We start from the raw sequence: 22,040 nt of genomic DNA, 5'->3' as shown, positions 1-22,040 counted from the left end.
CTGGAGCGGCGGTTCATTGCCTCGGGACTTACAGTTCACAAGATGGCCTATAGAGACCACCAAAAGGCCTTCTCCAAGTCCCTCAGGGAGACACAAGCAAGATTTTATTCAAACATCATCAAAAACAGTCCTGGCAACTCAAAGCAGCTTTTTAAAAAAATAAACCACTTCCTGAAACCACAAACTCACACAAACAACTGAACGATGCAACAACTTCCTTTCATTTTCAGAACGAAAGTGGATAATATTCGCTCTTCCCTCTCTGCCACCAACACTCAATCCGTTCTGACCGTCAACCTACAGTCTGGGCCGCCCCAATCTCTGTATTGCTTCTCACCAACTACACAGCATGAAGTTGAGAAAATTGTCAATCACATGAAACCTTCCACCTGTGCTCTGGACCCTCTTCCCACAATCCTTGTTAAGATGAACATTCAAGCCATAAGCCCCCTGATCACCAAATTATCCTCTCCCTACTGTCTGTCTACCTCTCCAGACGAACCGTGTGTGTTTCCTCGGGAGGTGTAAAGTCCCGAACCCAGTCTGTCACCTGTGGAGTCCCCCAAGGATCTGTACTTGGCCCCATCCTCTTCACTGTGTGCATGTTACCCCTTGGCTGTGTCATCAGCAAGCATGTTTTTTCTTACCATTGCTATGCTGATGACACACAGCTCTACATAAAACTGGACAAAACACCTAATTCAATCTCCACTACACTCACCATCTCCCTGGAGGAGATAGAGGCGTGGATGAGAGAAAACTTCCTGCAATAAAACAGATGCAAAACGGAAGCCATCCTCATCGGGACTCCACACCAGGTCACATCCTCCCCAATAACAACCATCACTTTTTCTGGTCAGGACATTCCGCTGTCATCCGTCGTCACCAATCTTGGTGTGCAAATGGACCCCCAGCTCAATTACGAGGCCTACATCAAACACATCTGTAAAACATCCTTCTTCCACCTTAGAAATATAGCCAAACTCTGCCCCACCCTGTAACTGCGGGATGTGGAAAAACTCATCCACGCCTTTGTCTCCTCCAGGCTTGACGACTGCAATGCACTTCTCATCGGGATCCCTGAGAAGAGCCTTCAAAAGCTCCAATATATCCAAAACAGCGCTGCCAGAATTCTGATGAGAGTGCGCAAACACGACCACATCACACCTATCCTCCAATCACTACACTGGCTTCCCATTTCCTCTCGGACTGAATATAAAATCTCTCTGCTGACCCATCAATGCATCCATAGCAACGCACCCACTTACCTTAAGGAACTAATCACTCTCCAGTCTTCCACACAGAATCTCAGCTCATCTAATACCTACCTCCTCAAAACCCCCAAAACTAATCTCCGTTCCATGGGAGACCGGGCTTTCTGCTGTCTTACCCACATTGTGGAATGCCCTACCAGTCCACTTGAGAGCACCGCAGTCGGTTGACACTTTTAAAAACAGTCTTAAGACGTTTCTTTTTAAAAAGGCATTTTCTGTAGCACTTTGAGATTTTTTCGAAAAAATGTAAGGTGCACTATAAATATAATTTATTATTATTATTAATATTATAATTTTACCCTCGCTGGTCTTATTCATTATCAGCCATCAGGGCACTCCATCACTGCGGATCCCATCTTCTTAAAGACAGTTTTATTCTGCTCACTCTGTCTATGTCACTCAATCTTCTTTTTTTGCCTAAACCCAAATTACGCTGCAGGCCTTAAACTTGCATCACTTTTTTACAGCATTGGTCTCATGGGCCTAGCAAGGTGCTATTTGTGGAGCTGGAAATTGGCCCCCACCCCTTTACGAGTTAGTCTGTGTCGTTACATCATCACAATTATTGAGAGAAATACCACATTAGCTCGTTTACTGGATGTATGGCACACACCCACGTACACTGGTATTGACAAGGTGACTCCTGATTCATATCAGGGTAAATGTGCACAGTCTTGAGCCAACCATGTCACTGTCAATCCCAGTTGCTTGGGACAAAGAATTAACATGGCAGCTGTCAATCGCATGCCTTCCAGCAGGAGAGGAGGAAGTCCATCACCCAATTTAAAAAGGAACTGGATTCAAACAGCAAACGAGAGAGTAGACAGCATTGTCATGTCTAGCTGATTTTTGATCAAAATTTAATCATGATTTCAATTTTGGCTTCTCTCAATCTTAAACAAAATATAAAAAAAGAATCAGAAAAACTATTAATGCACCAAGCGGTGTGCTGTTTGTAAGTTACCGATGTTCTGAAAGTGTTCGCAAATGCATCATATTGTACTTGCGCAGCAACCATGTGATGCTCTTCCTGCTCATGCTTTAAGGATTTTAATGACTCCTCACATTGTATGTTTGAAAAACAAGACATGCTTTGTTTTAATAACATTGCCAGCGCTAAAGCCTAAATTATACTGACATGAGAAAGTTAAAAAAAGGACGGACTGTGGAGGGACAGAAGTGGGTTTTCGTCAGTCTGTGTAATTGTCCCTACCGGAATCAATTGCCGACCGACTTCGTAGTCTGTCAATGAATTCTTTCATGGTGTACTTCAGGTCAATTTGTTCGCAGGTGTTCACTTACTTGTGCAGTGTCACTCCTACCACATGTACCAGAGAAGAAGTGGGGCATTACTTGTTTAAGTGAGGGAAAAATAAACACTTTTTTTATTTCCTCAAGCAACAATGAAAGACATAACAACCACAGCTACTTTATTCTTGTTATCCCTCGAGCACACAGCTGCTTGTGAATTATGCGACTCTTGAACGACCGCGACTTGAAGAACTACTTGGCTATTGAGCTGGACTTTGTCCAAAGTCGTTAGGTACAATGGTTAGCCCCCTGCTTTAACAAAACGCAAGACCTGCATACGATTCCCCGTGTTTGAAGATTTTTGTTTGGGTTGGGGGGAGGGGATGATGATTGACGAATGGAAGTGATGACTGTAGCGCTTTTAAAATTATGGGGACAAACAGACCATTACATTATAAAAAAAGACAGACTAACGATGACATAAGTTTGCCCAATTCAAGTACTAAGAACGAATGATGAACCAAAAGCACCCATCTTAGTGTATATACTGTATATAGAAGGTATAATTATTAATTTATCAGTTCATCTTCTGAACCACTGATCCTCACGAGGGTCGCGGGTGTGCTGGAGCCTGTCCCAGGAGTCTTTGGCTGGTAGGTGGGGTACACCATGAAATGGTTGCCAGCCTCACAATCGAGGCTGGATTCTTAGTGTGTTGTAATTTTTGCTCTATTCTCTATTAACCCATTCAAGTCGGGAGCGTATTACTACGTTTCAACCACTCAGCCAGGAGTGCTGTTACACATTTCTACCTTTAAAACCCGTAGCCAATAAAATGAAACACATGATAGCGTTGTTGGTTCATAGAATTTCGGGGTATTTTTTTTTTAGCATGGTAGACGTAGGAATTCCAAAATAAGTGACCAAGCACTTGAGGACTTCAAACCAGAGGAACCATTAGATCTGGATTTGTGGCTAAAATTAGGTTTGCAGACAACAGGGAAGAAGAAAAAGATTTTGAAGGCTTTGAGTCCGGATGGAGGACTAATTTTAATCAAGGCTGTTTCAAACGCACCAGTCCCCAGAGATGAAAGTAGAATTTGTAAAAATTCGATTGGATGTTGAAAGAAATAAGCTTAAATTTATTTTATAGCGACAAATATAAGCTCTCAAATGTTTTGGGGAATTATGTTTCTATCTGCTACAGGGGCTGAAATTATTTCGTAGGCGTTGACAGTATTGTTGAATTTCCAGTAAAACCAGGTTTCAGGAGTCCTTTAAAAGTCACTCTTAGGTTTTATAGGCGTGTTTTTCCAGGTGCTTTAAGGCTTAAAATTGTATGTCACTGGCATATTTGTAATTTGTAATTGTAATGTGTAATATTGGTGTCTTACAAACATGCCTATATTGGGTGGGGAAATATAAATGCCTCTTTCAAGCATCCCTTCAGCCTACATTTATCTTGTCCCTCCATCTAAATGTCAGCGCAGCAGCCAAGAAAGGGAACCTGACTCCATGGTTTGTTCAAGAGTAAATTAGTCATTAAAAAAATAAGAGAAAAACAAAGATTCTGAGATGATGCTCACCATTGTATGAGAGTCGAGGCTTGCTCAGACACATGATGAAGTGAACTTCCATTTCAGTGGATGCCACAGATTTGGAGCACACAGGACACTTGAATCCTAAAAGAACACCACAGAATAAGTCCAGGAATAAAAATCACACATCATGACACACATATTCAAGAGAAATTGTGTCAGTTGTATTTGCTCTTGGTCAATTTGTTGTGTCTTCGTAGATAAGCCATAATCATGTTTTAGGCAGTATTATACGTATATCTCTTACGTCACACCTTTTGACAGTACTCTAGTAACACATATCCATATATCACGTATTTCTCACAATAGATTTCCATCCATCCATTTTCTGAACCGCTTTGTCCCCACGGGGGTCGCGGGCATGCTGGAGCCTATCCCAGCCGTCATCGGGCAGCAGGCGGGGGACACCCTAAACTGGTTGCCAGCCAATCGCAGTGCACACAGAGACAAACAACCATCCGCACTCGCACTCACATCTAGGGGCAATTTGGAATGCTCAATCGGCCTACCAAGCATGTTTTTGGGATGTGGGAGGAAACCAAAGTGCCCGGAGAAAACCCACGCGGGCTCGAGGAGAACATGCAAACTCCACACAGAGAGGGCCGGAGGTGGAATCGAAGCCGCACCCTCCTAACTGTGAGGCAGACATGCTACCCAGTGCGCCACCGAGCCGCCTCACAATAGATCTGTTAATGCAAATTTGATTAGTGTGCAGCAGAATTCTAAATCTTTTTCTTAGTAAGTCTATATTCCCCACAGTTATAGTTTTGCAAATTTAATTGCAAATTGTAATACTATATTTGTCACCAGTTACAGCAGTAACAGTTAAAAGTAACTGTCTGTCTCTCTCTCTCTCTCTCTCTCTCTCTCTCTCTCTCTCTCTCTCTCTCTCTCTCTCTCTCTCTCTCTCTCTCACTCACTCACTCACTCACTCACTCACGCACATTTAATCATGACCTTGTTCTACCCTTTAGATGTGTCATCTTCAAAAACAATTATGTGAAAGAGAAAACACACACACAGACACTCACACAAATAAACTAAACCTACACATGCAACACATGTATGCTCAATTGCATGTGACTCCATCTGCTGACAATAAAGGCTTCAACATATTCCAGTCTCCTGATTCTCTGACTGGATTCTCTCGCACTTCTGCCAGTATAACTTCTCTAAATTAATGAATACAATATTGCATTTATCAATCATTAAGCTAAATCATGTAGATTACATTTTTTATGATAGAATATTTCTGAAAATAAATTGAATAAAATTCTTGTAAACATGAAACAAATACATAAATTCATCTTTTTTCTCATTCGATGACGATATGATGTAAAAAATAAAAAATCACACTTGTCCTTCACTTTGGGTCTTGATTATGAAAAATAAACATCATGGCTTTAGCACAGATAACTCCTAGTTTAGAAGAGTACAGAACGGTAAAACAGTTACTTGATACACAAACAACTCTCCATGGTCATGATCAAGAGCATTGTAAAGGCTTGACTGTAATTAAACATTGCATAAAGTATATGCAGAACAATAATTACCAAGCAGACAATGTTTACGTTTGTTCTCAGACAAAGCTCTCACCTATTTTAAAAGTAAATGTAACAGATCATTTTCAAACACTGAAGAGGACAGGTAGACGTGGGAGCAAGGGGGAATCTGAGCTGTGCTGAAAAATACAAGGATCACAAGGGGGCAGTGGGAGGGGGATGATTCATCAACTTTATGCTGCAAAGGTTAGGAGGATGTGGGCACTGGGAAATACAGCATATATTATAACAGTTAAGCAGAGAAAACCAACTAAAGGCATAGACTGTAACATAGGATGCAACTGATGAGATGAGTACACTAAGGAGCCATCCAGAAAAGAAAGACTATATAAAGGCTGAATCATGGCAATGTTGAAGAAAGGGCTAAGAGTGACAGTATAAAGTGAGGGAAGAAGAAACTGAGAAAGACAAATGAGAAATAATTTATCATTTTTAACAAGGACATGGAAATTAAACCTTTTAATGTGTATCAGTACACATTAATACACATTTCCATCAGTTTATAGGCACCATTCTTAAAAGGGAACCAAATCCCAAAATATTTTTGCAAGGATTCATTGTTTGTGTCATCACTAATCAAAACACACTCCTCTGATAAATAGTGCCTTTGTAACGAAGTATTAGTGTTTTTTGCCTCTATATTCGGGGAAATAGCTGCAGACTAGAAGTGGTATTAAAGAGCAAGTAGCACCTTGCCTGTGAAAATGGCATGCTATTAAACTTTGTCAGCATTTTGAAGTGTGACGGATTTAACTCTTCTATCCTGTGTGCAGCATGGCAGAAATGGAAAACATGCATTGGCCATCAGATGAAGTGTAAAAGTGTTGCACAGCAACTTTGTCATGGAGTGAATGGAGCTGGGCGACCAAATGTAGCTTGGACCAGGGTTTATTGACGGAACTCAAAATACAGACTATAGAAGCTGGACTAGGGACGAGAATAATTTAACAGAAAGACAAGACAAAGACGACAACAGACGAGATTACAGACAAGCGACGAGAACAATCCGACGGGGAGTGACACGCAGACAGGACTTAAATACATGACAGGTAACGAGAGGCAGGTGACGGCGATTACATAGATTGTGAGCAGACACAGGAGGGGAGGGGGTGAACAGAAACCATGGCAATATCAAAACAAGGAAACGAACGGAGACGGAGCGTGACAGTATCCCGCCCCCTTCAAGGGACGGTTCCAAACGTCCCAAAAAAGAAAAAAATCCAAAAACGTCCCACAAGGGGCGGGAGGGAATGGGGTGGTGGCCGCACGTCACACGCCGCCGAAGGCCGACTGGGTGACGGCTGCTGGATCCATGCCGCCGGAACTTGTGGCGGCCGCAGCATCCGCGCTGTCGGAACTGGGTCGGGGGGCGGCCAAGCATAATGCGCCGCTGGAACTGGGTCAGGTGGCAGCTGCATGTCAAACGCCGCCGTAGGTTGACTGGGTGACGGCTGCTGGAATCCGCGCCGCCGGAACTGGTGGCGGCCGCAGCATCCACGCCATCGAAACTGGGGCGGCCGTGCGTCTTGCGTCGCTGGAGTCAGCTCTGTGGTGACCATGCCGCAACTGCGGGAGCCAGTAACCGTCGGTACAAGTGCTGGTCGCTGAATTGGTCGGATTGTTCGGTCATGGAGTGAATAGAGCTGGGCGACCAAATGCAACTTGGACCAGGGTTTACAAGAGACGAGACAAGAGACGAGAACAATCCGACGGGGAGTGACACGCAGGCAGGACTTAATTACATGACAGGTAACGAGAGGCAGGTGACGGCGATTACATAGATTGTGAGCAGACACAGGAGGGGCTGCGCGAACAGAAACAATGGCAATATTAAAACAAGGAAACGAATGGAGACGGACCGTGACAAACTTCTTCATGTGGAAGAGAGCCACAAAGAGAAATGTACATCGATTCACAAACTGGTGATTATCACCTTTTGTATGTGTAACAAAAAAACATAGGAGGGTTGTTGCTGCTCAATATTTATTTTATGAATAATCGTATGGTTTTCTTGATAAATAAAGTTGGTGAGTATGCACGACACTATTATGATCGCACTGGTGTGAGAGTAAAATACCTAAAATGGCTCCTCCCATTGGATGTGATATATATATATATATATATATATATATATATATATATATATATATATATATATATATATATATATATATATATATATATATATATATATATGACTAGGTATGCACATTAGAGGGAAACAGAACATTTAAACATTTTGGTTTGAGTTCTCATTTAAAGTATCAGCATAATAACGAGAGGCAGTGGTGTTAATAAACGTAGGTAAAGTGACATGCCATCAAGACTATAAAACTCATCAATGAATGAATTCATTCATTCATTCCTTTCTTTCATTATTTATTTATTTATTTATTTATTTATTTAAATAACAAAAATAGATTTAAATTGTCTTGGAAAAGCGCTCTTCAAAAGAGTATGGCCAATCAACGTCACACAGTCACTCTCCAAAGAGCACAGCGCACGCAGTAAAGTTGGTGAGTATGCACGACACTATTATGATCGCACTGGTGTGAGAGTAAAATACCTAAAATGGCTCCTCCCATTGGATGTGATATATATATATATATATATATATATATATATATATATATATATATATATATATATATATATATATATATATATATATATATATATATATATAAAATTGATTTAAATTGTCTTGGAAAAGCGCTCTTCAAAAGAGTATGGCCAATCAACGTCACACAGTCACTCTCCAAAGAGCACAGCGCACGCAGTAAACAACACTACTCAGGCAAAGCGACACAAGTGTAGCTTCGCACACATTTGCTGTGCGGGTCCCCTGACAATCACCAGTTAAAACTGAGGTGTTACAATGTGTCCAACCAGGTCTGGAAACAAATCTTTTCAGCGTACTGAGTTAGCTTAACAAACAAGGAATAGGTTATTCAATGCTGCAATCAATCAAACTGAAGGTACAATCAAACCAGAATGGCCTGTTTTTCACTGAAGATTTTCCTCAAAAATGTTTTGATCAGCACAATCATATTAGCATTTGGTTGTTTTGGAGAAATCAATAAATATCGACTCTCAAAAAGGCTCTTTCTGCTCAGCAATATGGACACCCCTCTTGGTGTCTTGGTGGAAGTCCGTTGCTACACTGCTCAAATAAATTAAAGTAACAGTTTTTTATCAGGGTACGGCATGAATTCAATTACACTTTTCTGATAAGGTTTTGGTCAGGCACGTGGCAGAGGGGGTTGTTAATCACTTTCAGCTGCATTGGTGTTGATGGAATTAACAACAGGTACACTAGAGGGGCAACAACGAGATGGTCCCCAAAACAGGACTGGTTTTGCAGGTGGAGGCCATTTCAAGCTCCTCCCTCTTGATCTTTTTTAACTGTTTTTCCACAAGTGTTGGCTTTAGCAAGAGTCATTATCACGACTGGAAGCATGAGGCGATTTCTTAACCCTCCTGAAGTTGCGCAGATTGTCCAACCCCTCCAGGATGACACATCCATGCGTGCTGTTGCAAGAAGATTTGATGTGTCTCCCAGTACAATCTCCAGAGCATGGAGGAGATTCCAGGAGACAGGCAGTTACTCTAGGAGAGCTGCACAGGGCTGTAAACGGTCCTCATCCCATCAGCAGGACCGATATCTGCTGCTTTGTGCAAGGAGGAACAGGTTGAGCGCTGCCTGAGCCCTACAGAATGACCTACAGCAGGCTACTGGTGTAAATGTTTTTGCCCAAACAGTCAGAAACAGACTTCACGAGGGTGGCCTCAGGGCACGACGTCCTGTAGTGTGCCCTATGCTCACTACTCAGCACTGTGGAGCTCGATTGGCATTTGCCATAGAACACCAGAATTGGCAAGTCTGCCACTGGCGCCCTGTGCTTTTCACAGATGAGAGTCCTGTAGTGTGCCCTATGCTCACTACTCAGCACTGTGGAGCTCGATTGGCATTTGCCATAGAACACCAGAATTGGCAAGTCCGCCACTGGTGCCCTGTGCTTTTCACAGATGAGAGCAGGTTTACCCTGAGCACCTGTGATAGACGTGAAAGGGTCTGGAGAAGCCAAGGAGAGCGCTATGCTGCCTGCAACATCATTCAGCATGACTGGTTTGGTGGTGGGTCAGTGATGGTCTGAGGAGGCATTTCCATGGAGGGACGAACAGACCTCTACAGGCTAGAGAACGGCAGTCTGACTCCCATTAGGTATCGGGATGAAATCCTTGCATCCATGGCCAGACCCTACGCTGGTGCAGTAGGTCCTGGGTTCCTCCTGATCCACGACATTCCCGGCCTCATGTGGCAAGAGTATGCAGACAGTATCTGGAGGATGAAGGAATTGACACAATTGAATGGCCCTCACGATCATCTGATCTAAACCCGATAGAACACCTTTGGGACATAATGTTTCGGTCCATAAGACGCCGCCAGCTTGCTCGTTAGACTTTGCAGGAGCTCACTGATGCCTTTAGACAGATCTGGGAGGACATCCCACAAGACACCATCCGTCGTCTCATTAGGAGCATGCCGCGACGTTGTCAAGCATGCATACAAGCATGTGGGGGCTACACAAGATATTGAAAAGAGTTTTGAATTGTAGAAATTGAATTTAGGCAAAATGGACAAGCCTGCCACATCTGTAGGCTGAAAACCTTTATTTCTATCAAAAGATGTGGCTTCCTTTTGTTCCCGAGACATTAAACTGTCCATATCAGTATAGATATCCAACTTTTTTTTTTCACCAATGAAATCTGATGTGTTTTCAAAGTGTCCCTTTAATTTTTTGGAGCAGTGTATAAATGTCCCAAAACGGCGATCAATCGACACCTTTACATTTATGTGGACATCTGCGCAGTTTAACCTCACAAGAATTAGCCTCTCCATGACTCACCTTTGAGAATTTCTTTCAACATCCAGCCATCCATGTTCTGCACAGACAGCACATACGAAAGCAGTTCTCGTTAATGACCTCATCACAGAACATAATGCAAACGTTTTTAGTCTTTGCGAGACCTGGTTAAAACCTAATTAACTGCTGCCGCTTAATGAGGCCACGCCTCCAAATTTTGTGAGCTCGGATGTCGCATATCCTCGAAAAAAAGGGTGGGGGTGTCGCCCTCATCTCAAATTCCGATCTTAGATTTAGGCCTCGTTCGATTAACGTATTTAAAACATTTGAAGTTCTCACTATCCGATCCACCGCTTTACCGCTTTATCTTGCTGTTATTTACCGTCCACCCGGGGCTATTCTGGCTTCCTGGATGAATTTTCACAATTCGTGGCTGATCAAGTGACAAATGATAATAATAATCATGGGCGATTTCAATATCCACATGAATTTACCGTCAGAGCCACTTACTTCAGCGTTTCAGACTTTAACTGATACATTTGGTTTTACGCAAGCCGTACAGGCAGCAACGCATAAGAATGGAAATACCTTAGATCTGGTATTATCCCGAGGACTTTCAACCTCAAATATAACAGTATTGCCATACACTGCTGTTTTGTCTGATCATTACTAAATACAATTTGAAATTTTAGTTCTTTGTCAAAGACAATTGAGCAATCAGAACTATAGCAGCCGTAATATTAACTCCATGACTGCAACTGCGCTATCTGAGTTACTGTCGCCGGCAACTGCCATATTTTCCCGCGTATATCGGCTCTATTGATAATCTTACAAATTAATTCAATGCGACATTGTTAAATGCCATCGACTCTGTGGCGTCGCTACGTCTGAAAACTTGCCGTAGATTGCCTACTCCGTGGTTCACAGATGGAACACGTACGCTTAAGCAATTATGTGGAAAGCATGAGCGCAAATGGCGTTGAACCAAACTTGCGGTTTCCATCAGGCATGGCGTGATAGCCTCCTGAAATATAAAGATGCACTTATCTTAGCAAAAACTTGTTATCTTTCGCAAGGCAGAGGTACAGATGCCTGCGCTCCCGCACCACCAGACTCAGAGACAGCTTCGTGCTCCAAGCTGTCCGGATCCTGAATTCCCTCCCCCCTCCACCCTCTGCTACATGACGTCCTGTTCTTTTGCGCTATGATCTGGCTGTCTGCTATTAGCGCACTTGCTCCATTTTGCTGCTCTTATCTGTCAATTTATTTATTTATTGTTTATTTATTTGGGTTATTTGCTTATTACTTATTCGTTGGTCTTGTCTGTTCGTTTTTACTCTTGGTGCTATTTGTGTGAGTGTTGTGTACTGTGTCTAGTCACCGTGGGACGGTGGGAAACGTAATTTCGATTTCTTTGTGTGCCTTGACGTGAAGAAATTGACAATAAAGCGGATTTTGACTTTGAAGTCATTAATCTCAATAAAAACAATCATAAATACCTATTTGATACAGTGGCAAAGCTAACACTACGCCAGCTGACCCCCGATAGCTCCTTCCGCTGACGAGTTCATGAAATTTTTCACTCTCACATTTCAAAAGCGTGTCCCTTGAAAGGCTTACACAATTGGTTAGTGCGGCTAAACAGACATGTTTACTCGCCCCGCTTCCAGCCAAACTATTTAAAGAATTATTTCAAATTTTAGGACCGTCCGTCTTAAATATAAATAATCTGTCTGTCTCCTCTGGGATAGTGCCAACAGCCTTTAAAACCACTATCATTAAACCGCTACTTAAGCGACCAAATCTTGACCAGGACTGTCTCAGTAATTATAGGCCAGTTTCAAACTTCCCATTAATAGCAAAACTTCTTGGAAAAAGTAGTAGCGCAGCAACCTATTGATTACATGGTCGCCAATAATCGATATGAATCTTTTCAGTCTGGTTTTAGAGCTAATCATTCCACAGAGACAGCACTTGCTAAAGTAACTAATGATTTCCTCATAGCTATGGATTCAAACACTTCATCGGTATTGTTACTACTCGATCTTAGTGCTGCCTTCGACACTGTAGACTTTGATATTTTATTAGAGCGTCTTAAAAGTTGTGTTGCTATTTCAGGGTCAGCACTAGGCTGGTTCTATTCCTATCTATCAGACAGGACGCACTGAGTGGTCCATGGCAATACGTCCTCTGAGCTCTATAATGTTAGGTGTGGTGTCCCACAGGGATTGGTACTTGGACTAATTCTATTTAATATTTATATGATTCCGCTTGGGGACATAATACAATTAGTTTTCAATGTTACGCGGATGACACCCAATTATATATGCCGTTATCGTTGACAGATCCGCGGGACTGTTGTAATCTTGAGGTGTGCCTTGCGGAGATCAAGCAATCGATGTCTCTCTACTTCCTTCGTCTTAACCCAGATAAAACTGAGATGTTGAAAATTGGTCCAGCTCGTTATCAACACTTATTTAAGGAAACCACTATAACTATAGATAACCGTACTATCACTCATAACCGTACTATCACTGTAACTAATCTTGGGGTAATATTTGACCAAACGCTCTCCTTTCAAAAGCACATTAAGAATATAACCAGAATTGCGTTTTTTCACCTTCATAATATTGCTAAGATTCGTCCGATCAACTCGACCGGTGATGCGCAAACTATTAAACATGCGTTTATCACGTCACGCCTGGACTACTGTAATGCATTATTCTCTGGTCTTCTTAAGTCCACCATCAAAAGTCTACAGTTAGTACAAAATGCTGCTGCAAAGCTGCTCTCACGGACAAGATAATTTGATCACATTACCCCAATATTAGCCAACTTACATTGGCTCCCGGTCCATTTAAGATGTGACTTAAAGGTTCTTCTATTAGCCTATAAATCATTGTCTGGCTTAACGCCTTCATATCTCGTCAACCTAGTTGTTCCCTATGTTCCGTCTCATAACCTTTGTTCGCAAAACGCGAGTCTTTTAGTGACACTGAGGGCCAAGAAAATGTCTGCAGGAGCATTTTCGAGAGCATTTTCTATTCGGGTTCCAGAGCTTTGGAATGCCCTACCAATGGATATTAGAACTGCTACATCAGCAGAAACATTTAACACACATTCAAAGACACATTTAAGGCCTTTAATTAACCGATTCGGCTAGAGTTTGTTCTCTCTCCCTCTACCCAACCAATCGCAGGGCACACAGAGACGAACAAGTCGTCCGGGTTGTACGTCCCGGGTCAAAGTCAGGCGCCGTGCTACTTCATCCATGTTTGCAAGAAGACGGCGTAGGCGACTCCAATGTGATCCTCCCAAATTCATCTTTCTGACTGGTAGTATGTACTACTTCTCAAATCCATAACATTGAATTTGACATTTTATAAATTGATCAAGGTTGTAACAAAATCGATGCAGTGGAACCTGAACCTGAGTGATTTGCACTCGCACTCACACCGAGGGACAATTTGGAGTGCCCAATTGGCCTATCAAGCATGTTTTTTGGGATGTGGGAGGAAACCGGAGTGCCCGGAGAAAACCCACGCGGACACGGGGAGAACATGCAAACTCCACACAGGGAGGGCCAGAGGTGGAATCGAACCCACACCCTCCTAACTGTGAGGCAGACGTGCTACCCACTGCTCCACCGAGCCGCCCCCATTTAAAAGTCTGACTTTATAATTTTAAATCAACGCTGCTCCACTTGTGTACCAACTGTACAGTAAGTACTACTTCTCTTCACAGAGCATAGCTTCATGTTTTTGGAGGGCACATACATGAATATAAATGTGCTGATGCTAAATAGGATAGGAGTACTCTGATTTTTTATTGGTTATTTGCTTTGTGGCTGATTGACATCACTCCTGTTGAAAATGGAGCAAGGCTAAGTCAAAATCATAACCTGAATACTGGAAACAGTAATAAAAAGTTCATAACCTGACTTATAAACAATTTGTATCATCATTCCAGAGTTTTTTGTGACCAAATTTGTACTGCATCACCTGATCAGTCACAATAGCAATCTGTTATTCAATCACTACGTATCAAAACCATGAAAATGAGACTCACTGCTACCTATTGTAAGTTGTTATTATTACAGGATGATGAGTGCAACAGAGTGGAACCTGCTAAGACCTTAAAAATCCATTTCAGCATGCTCAAACTCCAACCTTTCAATTTGTAATGCGTTTGGAAAAAATTGCAAATCATACCCATGATTGTCTGGCGGCCAGCCAATCAAGAGTGTGCCCTGCAGAGATGGGGACTTGAGTCACTGTGACTTGGACTCGAGTTGACTCGAGTTGCTGTTTTGATGACTTGTGACTTGACAAAAAATAAAAAATAAATTGAGACTCGACTTGGACTTGGAAGCTAAAGACTCTGGACTTGACTTGAGACACGATGACTTGAATGACTTCAGTGTTATTTAGTTTATGTTTTTAGTTTGAATATAAAATTAATAATACATTTAAAACAATAATATCAATAACACGGTAGGAGCGCAGGCTGAGAATGGCGTTGTCATGATTAGATCACTACCCTGTCAATCAATCAGTCGTCCCCTCTCTACGTACCTAACATGTTTATTGGAGAATCAGGCCCTTTATATCAGAGATGCACAAAGATGTCAGCGGGAGCGGTACCACGAGTCATCAATGCGCTATCAGCTATCGTAATTACCTTCATGGCGACAAAAGACAGTTTCTGTTGCATATCTTGCACAGTGCAAGATATGCAACAGAAACATTTCAGACAGCCAGACGACAACTTCAAACTTTTTTTGTTTGAAGTTTATAGAGCTTTGGGGTCTCCAGGTGTTACAGATGAAACATAAAATGTTTCTAATGCTCTTTAATGTGTTTCTTCTTTCAGATTTTTTTCAGATTCTTTTTTCATATTTGCAACATAAAAGTGTCAAACACTGTCGGCAGACGTTAATTTGTTTAGATTGAGCTGTCAATAAATCATTGTATGAGGTAATTTCTTTTTTGTTTGATTCCATGGTGTATTTTACTGAATATCAGTAATTACAGTGCAAATCCAAACTATTCTCATACTTTTTAAACAGGTTAGACGCATTGGTTTCTTGTGTTACCAATGATGATTACTTAAAGTTACTTATATCTTGTCTTTTCACGTTACTAAGATCAGATTCTGCGGGTAAAATTGCAATAATAAGGTGACTTGACTTGGACTTGACCTATTTAAGGACTTGACTTGACATAATCTGTGACTTGACTTGACTTGCCCAAGAAAAAAAAAGACTTGGGACTTACTTGAGACTAAGTTTAAGACTTGAGACTTACTTGAGACTTGCATGTATGACTTGGTCCCATCTCTGGTGCCCTGTCTCTTGCCCAAATTCAGCTAATGAAGATAAGCGGGATAGAAAATTGATGGCTGAATGAATGTATAGATACATATATTATTATACTGGAGCTTTCACTATGCATTAGAACACACACAAACGCATGCACACACATACTCAAACTGACTAGCTGTTCCGATAAAACTGATGCCGCTGAATAATAATGAAATCACACAACATGTAATTTTTAGAATAGGCAGCTCTCCATGGAAAGAAGGGGCTGGCACTGATTTACAACCAATTATCTCATGAAGCCTGGCTTCTTGTTCCCACAGGAGTGGGAGGTGTGACACCCAGTGCTGCTATTTCTGCCCCACCAGAGTTTTTGTAGTTCCTGTTTGCTCAATCAAATACTCAAAGACATGTATAATGCATCAGAATATCAGTGGTAGCACAAAGAAGACAGGGAGGCATCGTGAGTATGCAGATGCACCATGTTTATGAGACAAGCAGGAAAAAAACATTGTAATGGATCTCACACCCAGACTGTAAAGAACCAAAAATGTTTCCTTTATCTTCCTGAAACCTTCCAATGTGGGGTCCAGCCACAAAATTGGTCCGGATGAACACAATGCAACGCAACGCAACACTGTCTCCATGTCCCATATACATATATTAGTGCCATTGCCATTTCTTGGTGTGTGGTACTGGAGTGTTTTGGGAAATATGTGTGACAAAGTATTTCTGAGTTGATTTTATAGCTGACTTTTGATGTAGCACTGTGTACACATTGCTTTCACTCTGATCTCTCTCTGCATGCCTGCATCTTTTTAATCTGGTTCTCGTGTGATGTACAATACAAAATGTACACAGGTGGATTTTCTTTGAGGGAATCCATTTAGTAAATTAAATCAATTTATCATCACAGCAAAACTAAGTATAATTCTAAGTATAACTAACTATGTATACATGGGACACTCGGTATCATGTCTTTCATGTCTTTGTAGTCTGTGATCATTATTACGATAGAGTAGGTAACGTGACTAGAATCGGGAAGTAAGCGCATGTTAGTACGGTGTTGAAAGCGAACGCTGCTTGTTCTATTCTCTCCTGCAGTTCGGCAAACTACTACCTACATTTTGTGTTATACAAGGCATCGGAGTGTGAATAGTTGTTTATCTATATGCACCATGCGATAAGCTGGTGGCAAATTCAGTGTTCAGAGTGTTCTCTTGTGTCATGAAATCAATCATAAGTGGCCCGCTGAAGACTATGAATCATGAATCAAAAAGACTATGGATCATTATTTTGATTGGCAGGACGTCCTCTAAAGTAATTTGTTGCATCTGAAGTTGAAATAAAAAAGATAAAATGGAGAATGATTTGATTTGGATTAAAAATCTGACATGATGCATTAATGGTGCGCCTTATCGTCCGGTGCGCCTTATATAAAGACAACATTTTAAAATGGGCCATTCATTGAAGGTGCGCCTTATAGTCCGGAAAATACGGTACTTCAATAACCATAACAGCATAAACAGACAAGTATTGGTGAGAAATTATTATGATACAAAAGCTGATAGTGTCACAAGTGGACACCACCGGCCGCTCTGGCACGCCCCTCTATCACCGTGATCACTGTCACCTGGCGCTGGCTCATCAGGAGCGCTATATTAGCGCTTCCAGCACAACTCCAGTTGTCAGCTTGTCTTGTCATGTCCTTGGCACGCTGGTACCTGAAAGCTTGACTCCCCGATTCCTTGTGATTCGGTCCTTGTTCAATCAGTCCTTGTTCAATCAGTCCTTGTTCAATCAGTCCTTGTTCAGTCAGTCCTGTGTCACTCATACAGCAGCTATCATTCCATCCAGAAGCCTCCTGACGGCAGCCTTGCTCACGAGAAGCCCAGTTGAGTGCTCCTTCCCCTGGCTCGTTATCCGGCCACTCACGCCCGACGATCGGAGCCACGTTCCTTGTCCGCTCCAGTCCTCCATAGCCACCTTCCTCTTTTACAATAAAATTTGGTTGCTCTGCATGTGGCTGTACTGGCCGTTCATCACAGATAGACCACCTCGGACGGGTGAGCAGGGCGAATTTTGTCTTTTGCGCTTTGTGACAGACATGGGCAAACTACAGCCCGGCACACGGCCTTGAGCCCTTGGTTACCCGTCATACATTTAAACGGTAATTCCATTTTTTGCCAAATGCTTTGAAAATTCTATCCAAAATCTGTGCTGAACCCATGTTCATGATTCATTCTTGTCAACCTCAAAGACACAAAACACCTTCTCGTGAATACATTATCAGTTAGTCAATAAAAAAATAAAAAAACACATTCACAACAACATTCAACTAAAAAATAAAAATGTTGATTGTGACAATGGCCTGACAAGCTATTGCTAGCCTGGCAACCTAAATCCACTTTCTTTCTGCACGAAAGGATGTCTGGATAGCACCCTCAACCGTCAAATTTGCTTATTTGTTGTGACGTCCTCTACCTGAGCAAATGTCACTTTTTAGTGGCGGAAATCCATCTTCATAGCATTTAAAATGGTGTGTGGTAGCGACGACAGTTTGTTTCATTCAGATTTAAACTCGGATTTCTCACAACAGTAATCCCTTGCTACATCGTGGTTTGATTTTCGCAGCTTCCGTACATCGTGGATTATTCCCCTCCCCCAAAAAGTCACAAATTCAAAGTAAACATTCTAAATTGAGGAATTATGGCACGGAAGTTGCCCACACGCCAGCAGAAGGCAGGGAGAGGACACAATTGCAGTACGTACACTAGTTCTGTCACACACACCGGTGTCATCCAACCACGCCCCCTTTTCACCATCATCACTTGTCACTTGTCACCTGTCGCGGGCTCATTGGGAGAGCTATATTAGCGTGGCCACCGCGACAATGCTTGTCAGCTTGTTTCGTGATGTCTCCGTGCACACCGGTCCTTGTAAATTTGACTCCCCGTTTCTTTATGACTCGGTGCTGCTCCTGTCTGTCCAGTGCTGCCTTGTCAGTCCACAGTTGCTCTCCTTGGAGATCACCCGTCCGCCACGTCCAGTCCTCGCCAGTGCGAAGTCTAGCCATCAGCTCCTTCCCCTAGCTTGCCGTCCGGCTATCCACCCCCGACGAGCGCAGCCTCGCGCATTCGCAGCTTCAGCCCTTCAACATTCCCCTCTCCCTCCACAAAAAAGACTGCTTCACTTTGCATTTGGCTGTACTGTACGATCTCTCACAGTACAAGCTGACAACCACCATACAGCCAGCAAGTGATCAGATGGCATTGTGTCGACTGGAGCGGACCGAGACAATACTGCCTGTACTGCTCGATTGTTTGTCCGAAAGAAATATGGGCGCCAGACATTACATTTTGGTGTAATTGTGACATACCATTCATAGTCCAAGGGCTTGCTAACACACTAGCCTGTCCTACAATAGATCTGATTTAACTTGTCCCTCGGGTGCTATGTACTTTAAACGGTTCACTGAAAAGAAAATTGTATATATATATATATATATATATATATATATATATATATATATATATATATATTAATTGCACATGTTAGGAGGGTGCGGGTTTGATTCCCCCTCCGGCCCTCCCTGTGTGGAGTTTGCATGTTCTCCCCGAGCCCACATGGGTTTTCTCCGGGCACTCCGGTTTCCTCCCACATCCCAAAAACATGCTTGGTAGGCCGATTGAAGACTCTAAATTGTCCCTGGGTATGAGTGCGAGTGCGGATGGTTGTTCGTCTCTGTGTGCCCTGCGATTGGCTGGCGACCACTTCAGGGTGTCCCCCGCCTGCTGCCCGATGACGGCTGGGATAGGCTCCAGCACGCCCGCGACCCCCGTGGGGACTAAGCGGTTCAGAAAATGAATGAATGAATGAATGAATGAAATTTGACAAACATTGTTTTAATAATTCTGACGAAAAAAAGTTAAAGATTGTCAGTTTACGACTTTAAAATCATGAGCAATCAAAAATGTATTTTTTTTTTTTTTGCAATAGAGATGTTTCCAGTTATTCAAACGCTTACAAAGTCTGGTCTGAACACTTTTACGCAAAACGCCATATGGACTTATTTTGACTTAAACATAAATGAGCAAGGTGAGGCAAATTAATGCTGATGCACAAATATTAAACAATGTTTGAAAATGTCCCTGGCTACAGGTGGAAATGCCTCTAACCTAGCCAAACACTCAATGGACAAGCACCTAGACACAGGGAACAACTGTTTTACCATGTTCTCTGGATGAAAATCTGCTCCTTTTCCGCCTTGCTTTGAACCACACAGCTTTAACTGCAATAAGGTTTGTTGATTCATTTTAGAGACAAGCTTTATTTTGCTAAAATTAGTTATGGATCGATCAATGAAATTACAAAACACGTCAAATTGGAACAGTGAACCTTATACTGAATATATCATTCTGTTGACTGAAGATAGTTGGGAGGCTTGGATGATGTAATCTTTTACCAAAACCTAACTCTTGCAAAGCATGCTGCCTTTCCTCGACAATAATAGCAAAATATCTGAGTCAAACTTTGCATAGTCTACTTCTAAATGATCTGCAACCCAATAAAAAACAAGAGGAGGGGGTAGGAACATAATGAAAAGGAAAATACAATTTTACTGCCGGAGTTGATAGCTTAATTTTATTTTCAAAAAACTTTTTCTCAATTATTCAAATCCAACTTATTTCCTCTGACTGATATAAAGATTTGAGTGTACACCAGGCATGTCCAAAGTCTGTCCCGTGGGCCAAATCCGGCCCCCAGTCAGATTTCATACAGCCCGCTGCTTCGGTCTTATAATGTATTATTTATAGCCCGCCCGCACTGTCAAACTGAATAAAAATAAAAATCATGAAACTTGACACTGTAATTTCTCCTATTATCAAAAGGTGAAAGCACCACTCGTCTCCGCTCATTTCTGCCATGGCGACTGCAAAGACGACGAGGAAAGTTGATATTGAGGGGCGTCGCTTTCAAGAGAGATGGGAATTACATTACTTCTTCACTGAAAATCAAGGCAATTGTCTAATTTCTAAAGCGACGGTTGCCTTATTTAAGGATTTCAACCTAAAGAGACACTATCAGACGAAACACGCTCACACATACGACAAGCTAACAGGGAGTGACCGCGCTGATAAAGTGAAGCAGGTCCAAGCTGAACTGGCATCACAACAGCGATTCTTCACGTGGGGCTGAGTGAAAATTAAATCAAAAGTATTTATTACTTAATATTAAATATTACAAAGTGGCCATGTTAATACTGTTGATGTTATGAACCTGCAGACATGACACAAACTATTACTTTCTGAAGGATATTGTAAATGACGAGCAAAATTCACTTGTTTTAAGTTTTAATAATAACAGACAACTTTGCATTACTTATAACTCCTGTTTAAAATGTTCATGAGGCAAAAATAATTTTAAACTCATGAAAATGTAAGGTATTACATACAGCTTGTTCAATGTTATCTAACTCTTCGGATATGAATGAAAGGCAGAATTTGTGTTTTTAGAGTTGTTCACGTCTGCCTGAGTGGCTTATATTTGGTTAGTTTGTCATTTAAAAAATAAAGACAATTGGGACAATGAGTCGTCACCTTATCGTGGTGGAGGGGTTTGCGTGCCCCTATGATCCTAGGAGCCATGTTGTCTGGGGCTTCATGCCCCTGGTAGGGTCACCCATGACTAAAGGGTCCTAGGTGAGGGGCCGGACAAAGCACGGCTCACCAAAGCCCCTTATGATGACAAACAAGAATGGACTTCGTTTTCCCTCGCCCGGACGCGGGTCACCGGGGCCCCCCTCTGGAGCCAGGCCTGGAGGTGGGGCTCGAAGGCGAGCGCCTGGTGGCCGGGCCTTCACCCATGGGGCCCGGCCGGGTATAGCCCGTAAAGAAAACGTGGGTCCCCATTCCCATGGGCTCACCACCTGTAGGAGGGGCCAAAGGGGTCGGGTGCAAAGTGAGCTGGGCGGCGGCCAAAGACGGGGACCTTGGACCTGTCAACTGATCACCACCTGGTGGTGGGTTGGCTCCGATGGTGGGGGAAGATGCCGGTCCGACCTGGCAGACCCAAACGCTCTGTGAGGGTCTGCTGGGAACGTCTGGCAGAATCCCCTGTCAGGAAGAGCTTCAACTCCCACCTCCCACGTCCAGGGGGAGGCGGGG

General features: G+C 42.5%; 1 protein-coding gene across 4 annotated transcripts in view; it reads right to left on the bottom strand.

Moving 5' to 3' along the window:
- The window catches only part of znrf1 (zinc and ring finger 1), a 67,333-nt gene that overhangs the window by 40,116 nt on the left and 5,177 nt on the right, over nt 1–22,040 (bottom strand). For all 4 annotated transcript variants that reach the window (XM_085913987.1, XM_085913989.1, XM_085913988.1 and 1 more), the window contains exon 2: nt 4,112–4,207. In XM_085913987.1, the coding sequence (XP_085770113.1) occupies nt 4,112–4,207 (96 nt within the window). The remainder of the gene's footprint in view (nt 1–4,111; nt 4,208–22,040) is intronic.

The sequence above is a fragment of the Syngnathus leptorhynchus genome, chromosome 6 (assembly GCF_054491065.1).
Source record: "Syngnathus leptorhynchus isolate UIUO chromosome 6, UIUO_Slep, whole genome shotgun sequence".
Classification (NCBI taxonomy): Eukaryota; Metazoa; Chordata; class Actinopteri; order Syngnathiformes; family Syngnathidae; genus Syngnathus; species Syngnathus leptorhynchus.
This window is presented reverse-complemented; position numbering and strand designations above follow the sequence as displayed.